This window comes from Falco rusticolus, chromosome 6, assembly GCF_015220075.1.
Source record: "Falco rusticolus isolate bFalRus1 chromosome 6, bFalRus1.pri, whole genome shotgun sequence".
Classification (NCBI taxonomy): domain Eukaryota; kingdom Metazoa; phylum Chordata; class Aves; order Falconiformes; family Falconidae; genus Falco; species Falco rusticolus.
In genome coordinates, this window is record NC_051192.1 from 15,372,429 (window position 1) to 15,384,979 (window position 12,551).

Genomic DNA, 12,551 nt, shown 5'->3' on the forward strand with positions numbered 1-12,551 from the left:
GCACCTTTAACTTAGGATGTTACATGGATCAGTGAAAAGGTTCAAATCTTTTTCTGTTCCCTTTACAGCCATCAAAAGTCTTATCACACCTTGTTATTTGTCATCTGTCATGTGTTGTTAGATTTGGGTAATCATTAAGTGGTTTTCACATTCAGAGTTCTGAGAAAGCCTGACCAATAAGTTCAAGCTTGTTTTTCCTTCATTATTATTCTTTTGAAGCATTTATTTATTTTAAATGAGGGTGTAAACATTCAGTGCAGATGGCCTCTTCCCCCCCACCCCCCACCCACCCACCTGCTGAGAGGGAATCTGTCTCTTTTGCTGCATGTCTTAGTTTCACCAGCCTGGGGTATGGAGGAGTCCTTGAGGTAGCTGCCAAACGAGAGTCCAAGCCTTCAGGCACACTTGGATCTTTTCACTTTTAAGTAAGGCCATCATTAAAACATGAGCAGCCATAACTGCATCGTAGTGCTGGGCAGAATCGCAGGCAGGTCTGAACGTCCTTAAGCATACAGATTTATAATATGTTGGCCTGATATTCGTCACCTTCTTTCTGCAGCTCTCCATGCACAGTACCAAACCCAGAAATTTTAGCCTCACTTTTCAGAACAATAAAGTTTGTTTCTAGGAGTTGCAATAAGGTACACTACAAGGCTGAGAATACTCAGAAGACTCCATTATGAAACCGTTGTTGAATTGCACACTTTTAAACCCAAATGAAAATATAATGAAAGCAAGTTGTTTCATAGGTGTGGAGCGTACCGAAAATGAACCAATTTCAGTGGGAGCTCAGTCAGCCTGAAAAATCAGGCAACTAAATTTGTTTCACGAAACACATTTGAATATTTTGCCATTAATCTTCTGTCTGTCATGTCTGATTTAAATGTAAAATCAGATTTTCTCCCCAACTTGAAACTTACTTTCATCAGCAAAGGGAAATTACCCAACTTGCTTAGATTTTTCAAAGACTTCAACGTGTAGAGAAATAAAGTCCACCAAAATTAGGGCAAAGGGGAATTACCTGATAAAAACATAACATAAAGTAGAAGATAACATCTCTTGGCCTTTTTATGCTCATTACATAAAGCTAGGCTAAAAAAATACGCCCTCACAGGAGCACAGCAAGGAGGCCTGGTCAGAAATTTTCCATAAAATGGTTTCTCTTAATAAGTTTCTTGAGAAAATTAATAGGCTCTGCATATACCCATCTGTGGAAAAGAATATATTCATCAGGAACTGAGAGTTGCCATGAGACTCTGCAGCATCATTTCAATGAAAAAGAGTTGCCTTTTTTATAAGAAATATGTTATCTTCAAAAAAACTGCCATATTTTATGATTAGTGGAACATAAGAGGCTAAACTGTAAAGGTGATAGACCCCTAATCCACCCCACAAAATCCTTTTCCTATGAATACTAGTTTTCAGACTAGAAGTTTAAGATTCTGCTCAGGATAAAATACTTTTTTTTCTTTTTCAATATGTTTGTTTCAATATAGTATGTTTCAATATAAGATCGATGTCTAAGCTTCTCATGTAGTCAAGGGAGATCTAGGAGAAGATATAGCTGTGTAAACAGTAGCATGCAACATCTTCTTAGATGCTATGATGTATACCATCAGTCCATTGCTGCTTTATAAGGCTGCTGTTCCCCTGTAAACCCTCTGTGTTACCTGCTCACCTGACACAGATGTCTTACTATAAGACATCTGAAACAGCACCAGAAACATTTTTATTCCCCTTGCGGGACCCCACAGCGTAACCAGAAGAATGGTGCAGCTTACCATAAAGGAGACACATCCACTTTGTGTATAAATCATTGTCCAGACTTCTCTGACCACACTGAACAAAGCCCCAGGGCTCCATTCAGTTGCCTAAACATCGACATCTAGGGATATGTGAGATACTCAAGGGTAACATGCCTGGCATCAAAATACCTGGAAGCAAGGTGGACTTCAGTCCTATATTGTAACTAGCAAATCTGTGCAGATGTTTCAGATGTCATAGGACATCTCAAATCACTGTAGACCCTTACAGGTAAGAAAGTGCCTGAAGTCCCTTTTGATGGTAATGGGAGCTTAGGCACCTTTGATGTACACACCTTCAAGCTGGTATCTATGTTTATGTACCTTAATATCAGATTTTGCCCCATTTGGTATTTTCTACAGTCTTGCTCAGCATTTTAGAACACTAAAGTTTTCTACCCTTGTTTCTAGTCCTACAGATCATTTCTGAGGCGATCTCTGTAAGTGTTCACTGTAGTATTCCCACTTTCCTCTTCGGGGTGCACTGAGCTATCAAATGGACACAGTACTATTCCTTTTGCTCAGGAGTCGGAAGGTTCAAAGAGAGCAGGCTGGAAGATTGATTTTCTGTTCAATCCTCTGTTAAACTTACTATTTACATCTACTTGAAATGAATGATTCTAGATGTTGCCAACTTTTAAAATAGATAAAGTAGTTTCTTCTGCATGCAAGATCATAAATATATGTCTCGGTATAGTCTGTTCCCCAAATTGAGACCCAGAAGATCACACAAGCAGTGTAAAAATCATAAGATATTATAATTAGTAATGATACATTTGAATTTTCCTTTTTTTGCTTTCTGTTATTGTAAGCTCCATCACATTTTCATTTCTCTGGAGTTATGAAGACTAGAAATTATCATAAAATGCAACACAAAATCTCAGAATCACCTGACACCTAAAAGGACTTGAAAAGGCTAAAAATACTCTTACCTATATGCTATTGCTGATCTTGTTTTTACTATTTTACTATTAAAAAATTACTTAAGATGTTGATCTTTATTTTCCTAGTATGCTAGGCATTTAGGAAAAAAATGAATAAAGCAAGGTAAGTTTACTTCTTTTTAATGCTAAATGAAAAAGATGCAGATATTACTACAAGTCCAAACTTCAAGAGTCCAAATTTAAGTCATGTGCTATTATTAATTGATGTCTGCAAAATAGTCCTTGTAAATATTTAATTATCATTTTCCTCTCATTACTGACTGGAGCTAAACATAAATTCCTGCTTTGAAAAGTGCCTGGAGACTGGTGGATAAACATTCTAAAAGCCAGTTATTTGTTAATAGCCTTTGGGAGACCTTTTATAAAAGACTGGGCCACTCCCAGTCTCAAATGGGGAGATATTTCCAAACTTAGCTCTCGTATTGGTTAGGACTCCTGTACATTTGGTGTCTTCCCTAGGACACCAGCTTTCCTAGCAAACAGGGCTCCCATGCCCAGCAGACAGAAAGATCACCCTAAAAGGTATCTCGGAGCCATTTCTATACTGTTTTTTTTATATACATACTTGCAGCACCCTAGCAATTGTCCATGTCCTGTATAACCTCTTTTCCCTTGGTTCTTACTTTTTCATTTTTTTTCTAAAATAGCTGGAAAGACTGAGAAGCCAAAGAGCAGAGGAGAGGGGTTCTTGCAGAAGTGAAATGTTCCCATTTCTAACCTATGTGTGGGTCTGCATTAGGTCAGGGTTTACTGATGTGGTGCCTAAGACACCCAGAGAGTTACCACAGGAACAAGTTCTTATAGGTCATGGGATGGAAATATTATTTTTTTTTTTGTCAGAATCACTGTAATGTGGTTTGGTGGGGTTTTTTTCCCCCTCACCCAAACCAAAATAAGATACTGATTTCTCAGATATGTCCACAACCTCAAATCAGCTTCTGTTCCTCTTGTCTTCTTTCTGCCCTGAGCAGGATTGAGATAACTGAAACCAGTCTTTTAAAAACTGCAATGACATTTCAACCTTTGTAATAATTTTTCATTTATGTTTCTAAATGAAAAGTAAAAATCTGGAGGATTTGGATGTTGCTTTTTTTCACTTACCACTTCTCAAAATGAGCCATTATAATGATGAGAATAACTTGGTGGCCCATACTAAGATGTCTAGTACGACTTGAGTTTCCCTGGCCCTCACATGAACATCTTACGCTGTTCACATATGTAGACAAATAAGGCTGAAGTCGATTGCCTAAAAACTGGTCCCTAGTGCCATTTCTAATACCCTAAGGTAGCTGAGACATCCTTACAGAGACAGTATCTAAGAGGTGGGACCTGTAGGAATCCTGCACACTTCTGGATCTGCAGGTGGAACCCAGGCTGGATACCCAAAACATCTCAAATGGCTAGATATGTATGTGTGCACTGAAATGCTACTCTAAAGTGAGATGAAATTAACCCACTATAGCTCTGACAGGCAACTGCATCAATACATCGTTTCAGCAGCTGTTAAGTGGGGACCACCACTGAAATTCAACTACTTTACAGTGCAGAAAAACAGTAAGAAAAATTAATCTTAAAAAAACACCTGATTTGGGTGAAAGGTGCAATAGGGTGAATCTATACGAGCAAATACAACACCACCAGGGTAACGTGGTTGGAACTTGGTTGTTTTTACTGTTATTTGGTTAGTATGGTCTGTGAATTTAGCCTGGCTGAACTAGCCTTATCTGAAACTTTGTCTGGGCGTTAGCACTGGCCCGGGACTATTCCCAACAGGCAGTTCCGATTTCACCTTGTTGGATGCTGAGGGAGCTTAGCAGCACAGATATGGCCAAACCATGCCAATTGTGCTAAGGTTCAGAGATTGCACCCTTGGCATTGCTTAATTTCCTAGTACAGATGCAGTCATATACCCACGTAGAATAACCAGGTCTTGTTCAAGAGTCTGATCTAGAAGAGTGAACAAACCACAGAGAACTGGTTTTATTTACCTGAGAAGGGGGGAACCAAATCTTCTGGGACTGGAAAAAGTAGCAGTGCTGGAGAGCCTAGGGCACGGATCCTCTCTGGGCATCTCTGAAGTCAACAACAGTGTGTCAATCTGCATCAACCAAGGATCTGTCCCACAGTGTTTCAGAACAGAGACTCCTACAAAGCCAGCCTTTGAAGCTCTATGGAGTCTGCTCTTCGGCTCTACTCTTTTCTTTTCTGTTTCTCCCATAGGTAATAAATAGTTTAGGGAGCAAATCTTGAATTTCACTATAGAAAAATGAGTATACTGTAAACTCTTCGATGTATGAGAGTGCATTTATATTTATGTGTGTGTGTGTATTTCTTTTTCTTTTTCTGTCTCCTTCCCATTTGTAGTTTGATCACTCATGGTTTTGGAACTCCTGCAATATGTGCTGCCCTAAGCACTTTCCAAACTGTTCTCAGTGAAATGCTGAACTACTTGGAAAAGCACACATCGCACAAAAACGGAGGAGCGGCGGAATCCGGCCAAGGACACGCCAACGCGGAGAAAGCCCCCCTGCGGAAAACTTCAGAGGCTGCTGTGAAAGAGGGCAAAACAGAAAAGACAGACTAGCTACATCAAACAGAATCTATTTCGAGAGTCTTGCTGCTGATATTTTTTTTAAATATATATATCATTGAGGGCAATTTATCTCCAGTGGACCAAATCCAAAAAAAGGGGGAAAAAAAGAAAGAAAAAAAAAAAAGAAAAAATCAGAAAAAGAAAATAAAAAAGACAAAGATTGAGAGAGAAAGAGGCAGCGTGAGAGAGGAAAGTATTCAACCTTAAGAACAGCAGTGTACAGTAATTGTGTGATGAAATTGTCACTTTTTTTAAATTTATGTTGCTCTAAACTACTTTTTCGTGCACGTAGTATTTGATTGTTCTGAATGATACACTAACACTGTTTTTTATAAGCACTTCTGGACTTGGCTGAGGTGGCACATGAAATCTGAAGCACTTTCTTCTCCAGCAGCAGAGTTAGGGCCAGTCTGTCGGTTGCCGGACACGCAGTTCCAGCATCCTGACTTTGCTTGCATGCTGGATAGATTTAAAGAAGGGCTTCCTCGGATCCATCGGAAATGCCTGATCTACTCACCATTGGGAAAACTATATGGAAAACTGGCAAAAGAGGAATTCTTGGGTCGTGGGACAAATGAACCATTCAGTGTTGGGGGCTGCTCATCCCCATATGGGAATGTACAATAAAGCTGCACTGGAATGAGGCCAGAACCTGTTGGGAATCTGTCCTGACCATTCAAGCAGCAGCCATGGTGTCTTGTGAAAGAGCATGGCAAACTAAAATGAAAAAAACCTTGATAGTTTCAATAAGAGCCCTGATCCCTCTGTGAACTTCAGATTAACTGACAGCACAGGCTTCTATCCTCTATCTTCTCAGCCCCTGGTCCCACAACACTGCAGTCTGCTGTACCTGGGTCTCTGTTCAACAGGATCAATGCAGGCAATTGGAGTCACCTTTTGTGTTGTGTTGATTTTATGATGCTTTCTTTTCTTCAACAGCTTGTTTCTGCAGCTTTATTGTCTTTAGAAATCCAGCTGAGGTGCAGAGGTCTAACAGAATCCACTCACTTACCAAAAAGAAAAGAAAAGAAAAACAAATGACAAATAAGACAGATTGGCGTAGCCCACAGCATTTAAGTGGTAATAACCTTGCTAATGTACTTTTGAAACATTTTACCATCTGCCACACATCCTCACACAGAAAACATTGGAAGCATAGTTTGAGCTCAAGCCTCTTTGAGTCAAGAGTCTTTTTCCAGCCATGTTCTAACTTCTTCTTCAAGACTTTTATTACATTCCCTTTCTTGTTTCTCTGACATCAATTTACTGAGAAACTTAGGAAGGATTGGAATTACAGGGTGGGGTTATGTTGGCCATCTAAACTTCCTTTTAAGATCAGCAGAACCAGACCTTTTCTTCCAAGGGACAATTCATGTCTTTCTAAGGTAGGAAATAATATAGTTGTCTACGTGTAAGTGTTTAGAGCCATTTGAGATGTTTCAGGGTATCTAAGACAGACGCAGAGTTTTGGCAGATAGGACATGAAACCTAGAAGAGAACTAGACTCACCTGGAGGATCCCAGAAGACAGCAATAGAGACCTATGAGTGGCCACTTGACTTGCACACCAAGTGTCTAGGATGGGTGCAAGGGATCATCTGGAAGTGCCTGTCATTCTTCACAGATAATAGTTGGAACATAATGGTGGCGTTTTTGCATTGCACGTGACTACAACTGGCTTAATCACCCTCCTCTCCCTATAATCAGGAGAGAGAAAAAGGCACTCACAGTATGCAGTTTATCTCACCTCAAAGTAACAATGAATCATGCCCTGGAAGTGTGTACTTTTCTCAGCTAGGTATAAAGGAAGCCAAGGATAAAAGCGTTCATACACGTGTCTACATCGTAGCTTTCTAGAACTGGTTAGCATGTATTACATCTCGGATGACCAGCTCTAGGATAAACCTAGGGACTATGACATATATCCAAGGGCATTTGCAGCCATGATGTAAGGAGTCAAACTGAATTGACAAGATCAGCCTCGCCTTTCAAATGTAAGGAAGAAAACAGAGTGAATATGGCATGATGCTGTTCCTCTTGAGGTCAGTAAGGCAATTGCCAACATGGTGAGAAAAATACACTAGGAACTAATGAGTCCCTATTTGTTTGCCTAAAAAAATCTGGGGGGGGGGGGGAATCCTATGATTTTGCCCAGATTTGTCTTTGCTTGTGGTAGGTATATAACTTAAGATACCTACTTTAATGCTATCTATGCACCCTCTATGCATTGAGGGAAACAGGTGTATCTCCATGGGACTCCACCTCCTTAACATACTAAGATCAGCTAAGTGCCTAACAGAACTTAAACTCTGCTCAATGAATTTTTCACTCCAGCATCTCTGGAGAAGTGCCAAAATCAAATGAATGATCCTCAGAGATGTCTTCAACAGAAACATTGTGGAACTGTTCTAGAACATTAAATACTTCAATGTGAAAGTAGTAACCATGATTACAACTGAAAAGGAAACTTTTTCTGCTGCTTCTATTGCCCAAATTGAGAGAGAGAAAAGGAGGAGGGGGACAGATTATATGTCTGGCTGTGTCAGATACACAGATTTACCACGTGAAAATGTACTGTAAAGCAATTTGATTGTGGTCTTCTACTCCAAGATGTGGATAAATTTAAATTAGATTTTGATGGAGGGGAAAAAAGAGCAGAAAAAAAATGTTTAAAATCCTTTTCAATTTTCTTCGCTAAATTATCAAACTTCTGCAGAAGGAGGAATGACTGGCTGGGTAGATTATTCTGTGAAACTGTTGAGAAAGCTGCATTTTATCACAATCAAATTCAAATGTCTGATATTGGAAATAATATGTATACAGCATTATTTGAAACATTTTCCTATTCAGGATATGGTCCAAGGTCCCAACAATAGTTTATTTAAGGACTTGCATCTTTCATTGTTACATAATCACTATAAGCCTCTGTTCTGCAGAAAACAAAGTTTTGACTTGGATTGCCCTTTAATCTATTAATATTAATAAACCTGAGCACTCTTGAAGCCCCAAAACTTCCAGGTTTTGACTTAATGACCCCTACATATACCTATCAAAGTCAAGTTCAATCCAGATCTGATTCAACCTGATTGACTGCTCTATTTTCTTACCATTAAGAGGCTACCTGCATTTACATCCCAAACATTCTGGGTTTTCTTTTAACACGTATCAAGAGCAAAATTATTTTTAAAAGGTAGCTGCAAGTTTGCTGACATTCACAGGCTCTCTGGGTTTTATTTGTAATTGTACTCAATAATTTTATTGAAAGGAAAAAGTAATTATTACTGCCTTTTCTGCTGAACTAGTTATCAGAGCCGTTCGGTGTCAAAATGCCTTTGTTTTTTCAAATTGGAACTTTCAGTGGGGTTTTAAGCAATGAATTCACTGTTGTTCCTATTAAAATCTCAGCCTAAGTTCTCATCCGCTTATATCTGCACAATGTTCCCATATTGTCTTTTTTTTTTAATCATTTTATTACTCCTCATCTCTATGGAAATGTTGCCATCTAAAAACACATTCATGAATTAGATCAGCCTGAAGGAAGGGCATGGTTTGAAGTTAGTGGGTGCTCTTTGGTAACAAATTCTAGTAAATCTGTACCTTTTTGACTTTAAAAATAACCTAATGTGGGGGAAAAAAAAAAAAAGTTCTTTCTTTGATCTATCATGGAATTGTTTATTGCATTCAGGTCAAAAACATCAAAGGGGTACAGAAAAGTGTCCAAACTTTTGTGGGAAGGGCAATGAATTCCCATTACTTTTGAAACCCCCAAAAACAGATTCATAGCTCAAGTGCTGTCTGAGTGTTTGGATCCTATTTGTACTTCAGCCCACTGCTCAGCTTTGTATGCACTACACCTTTCCCACCACAAATCTCAAAACACTTGCAGAAGGTCTCTGAACTTATTTCTTGTATTAAGCCCTGACACATTTGACTCACAAAGATCAGCTGTTGATACTTGGGTTTATTAGCAAATTACTCATAAAGTAAACACACTGACTAACCACATGCCTTTCTTTCTAGAGCAAGGTGTTACTCATTGTGAGTACAAACAGCTCATGTGTTGACTAAGCTTAGAAGGTAAGTCTCTAGCAGAGCCAGGAGTGACGTTCTCACCTCCAACCTCTGCCCTAAGATTTGGATATCTGTTTATATAGCCCTCCATTAGTACCATTACGTGGCAGAGATGTGTAGCAAAGGGAGAGTTTTATGCAGATGATGAGAACTGGAACAGCATTCGAATGGCCTGTAAAGGGGAGTGAACCACAGACAAGCAGTGATGACCCTGCCACCTACAACTGAAGACTGTCAAGAATTTTGTCCTTCATGCTGCCATCTTAAGCCCTATAGCTCCTTCCAGGTATCATTCTGTTGCCTTGGAGAACTGGCACAAGGGGTGAATTTGGACCTTTAATTTACTGCTTTTTAAAGCTAAACTCCAACATTCATTGGGAAAAGACTTCAGCTCTCCAAATCAACAAGGAATCTGCTCTTTGAAGCTTCTCTTTACCTTTTCCTAGAAACAAAAGAATCTGCTACAAAGCAGGCACAATGTATAGTCCTTCCAAATCCTGGACCTCTGTGTAAATATTTCGCCAGCTCATCTCTTCCTTTGAACGTGACTCAGTGGCACAGCTGCGGCTCACAACTTTGCAGCAAGGCTCAAGAAGGGCTGGTTTACTGTCCTAAGAGCCCATTTCTCTAACTTTTTGTTTGTTTGTTTGTTTGTTTTCTAATACCAACAAGCAGTTTTGGTCTTAGATGTCTTAGGTATCCAAAAGGGCTGCTGATGAATTCCAAGATAATTTTACTTTCATTTTTCCTTTGGAGAGGTAGTTCTGCTGCTCTAATTCTTTATTTTTAAGGACAAGAAAAAACAGCATAAATAGAAGACACAAGCCTGCAATACAAGGAAGAATTAATAAACATAACTATACAGGAACTGTATAAAAATATCCTCTGCCCTCATTACAGGTTCCACAAGACTTCAAGTACAGCTGTGTGGGGAATGGGGGAGGAAGATAAAGTCATTTTCCTTTGCCAGGTGAAGGTCATTTGGAGAAGTCTGATCTTTTTTTTTGCTATTCTTTCCTTTCCTTTATTTTGTACAATTAATTCTGTTCTGTACAGCAGCTGTTGTGATTGTATTTAAATGTGAGTGCGCACTTGGTCACCAACAAACAATGTCCTATGTATTGGTTTAGGGGTTTGGTTTGGTTTGGTTGGGTTTTTTTCCTTCCACTTAATTTAACTTAATTTATAATTCAGTGGTGAAAAACATAATCTTTTATATTTCTATTTCGTATACAAGCTACCTGTTTTACATGAGTCTATGAAGATAATGACCACATTTGATCAAACATTTCACGGCAATAAAATCTATGTTGATTTAACCCTGATTTGTCTGGTGCTTGAAAATAATTTCCATCTCTGGATAAATAAAAACAATCAAACCTGTCTATGACATTATAGGACTTAGAACTTCCACCCAATAGATAAGACATACAAAGCAGAGGAACAACAATAATACTATTCCCATATTCCAGAGAGAAAATCAGTTTATACAGAGATTAAAGGTAGGATTTATCCCATCTAACTGTAATTATATTAAATAGTTATCTCATCTAAAATCTGCTAACCAGATTTAATGCTTGTTATGTCAAGAGAAAGATATAATGCCAGGCAATTTGTACTGTCCAAAAGCAGGAATCCAAGCTAGTTGGGATTATTTACATAGATTAGTCTCTCTCAATTGACCACAGGGGCAAAAGTGATAGGAATGCTAGTCCCTATCCATTGACAACAGACACAACCTAGAAAATTTTAAAAACCTGTATAATTAGTATTTAGATGACCAGATTAAATCGATGTGTATGCCCTCAGAAGTGCCTTGCCCTTGATTGCATAGAAGGGCTGTGACAATGCTAGCAATCAAGTCTGCATCTCCGCAGTCTCAAACTAGTTCTTTAAACTTCTCCCTGAAAGCTTACAGTAGTTCATTTCCAAGGTTAATTGCCAACACTGGATTTTAATCCCAGTGTTGTGGCACAAGGTTTGACTCTTTCCAGGCAGAAACAACAAGAATAAAAAAAAAAGTATTTAGCATCCTCTTTCAGGTATGACTTGCAGCCACTCTAGCTTAGATGTTTAGCCAAACTTTCCAAAACAAATGGATCTGAAAATTTTTACTGAAAAAAAAAAAAACAAACATTATTTTTTAAAGCAATTTCCTGGACTTACTCAGTTGCAAAACTGTTAGGGAACCTGATGTCAACCCTTCATTCTATGTTGTTTCATTCAGAAATTACTTTATGAGCAATTCTAGACAATGACACACCAAGGGCAAAGCTGCAATGGCAGAAACTTCAGAAAGATTTCAGGTGAAAAGGGCAATGGTTTGGGAGGCAGTTCCTACATGCTTAAACTTGGTTTACACAACCCCCACCTCTGTTCCCTAACAAATGAACTCTCAACAATTAGTATTACCCCTCTAATCTTCTGGAAAATACAATTTCCCAGGTGCTACAGTGAATTCCTCTGATCAGTTCTGTATGTGCTCTTCCCCAAAGTCAGAGGAAACACAACTGTGACAAACTCATCAGTATTTTAAATACAGTCACATGAGAGGTTGCCTCTCCTATCTCTCTTCACTTTGGTGTGTAAATTTCCCACTTGCTCCATTAAAACAAAAAGAAGACAAACCCGCTGAGATTTGCAGAAGTACAGTGTCAAAATACCTGTCAATGTGCACAAGTAGCCTCTAATTTGTAGACACTGCAACATATAAAATGATTAAAAAGAAGAAGTAATAGGGGGAAAAAATCCATCTCGATCAGATTTTATATGCAAACTGCATAGAGAGAGCTTGGGCAAATCTGCATTCAAAGTAAGTGACCAGGCCAAAAAGGGACCAAATCTGTAAAATGCTGGGTGTCCTGAACTCCCAGAATTAGCAGAATTGATGAAATATGTGTAGTAACATTTGTCCATGTGTCCAACAACAGAACTCCCACTTACATTAGAGAGGCTGAGTGTTCACTTATATTTGGCTGGAAAACACAGTTTAGTTTCTAGGTAGGCACCAAAAGCCAAATCTAACAAAATGTTTGGCTTCCTAACTGCTATTCAGGTTCACCTTCCCGTGGAAAAGACATGAACAAGAGATTATTGAGAACGTCAAGCTTTAATAGAAAGGGCATTATGCTCTTGGCAAAGT

The 12,551-nt window shown here is 38.8% G+C and overlaps 1 protein-coding gene across 1 annotated transcript in view; it reads left to right on the forward strand.

Moving 5' to 3' along the window:
* The window catches only part of TFAP2D (transcription factor AP-2 delta), a 54,282-nt gene extending 43,554 nt beyond the window's left edge, over nucleotides 1–10,728 (forward strand). The window contains exon 7 of the mRNA XM_037393191.1: nucleotides 5,111–10,728. Coding sequence (XP_037249088.1) covers nucleotides 5,111–5,330 — 220 coding nt within the window. The 3' untranslated portion in view covers nucleotides 5,331–10,728. The remainder of the gene's footprint in view (nucleotides 1–5,110) is intronic.
* The last annotated feature ends 1,823 nt before the right edge of the window (nucleotides 10,729–12,551 follow it).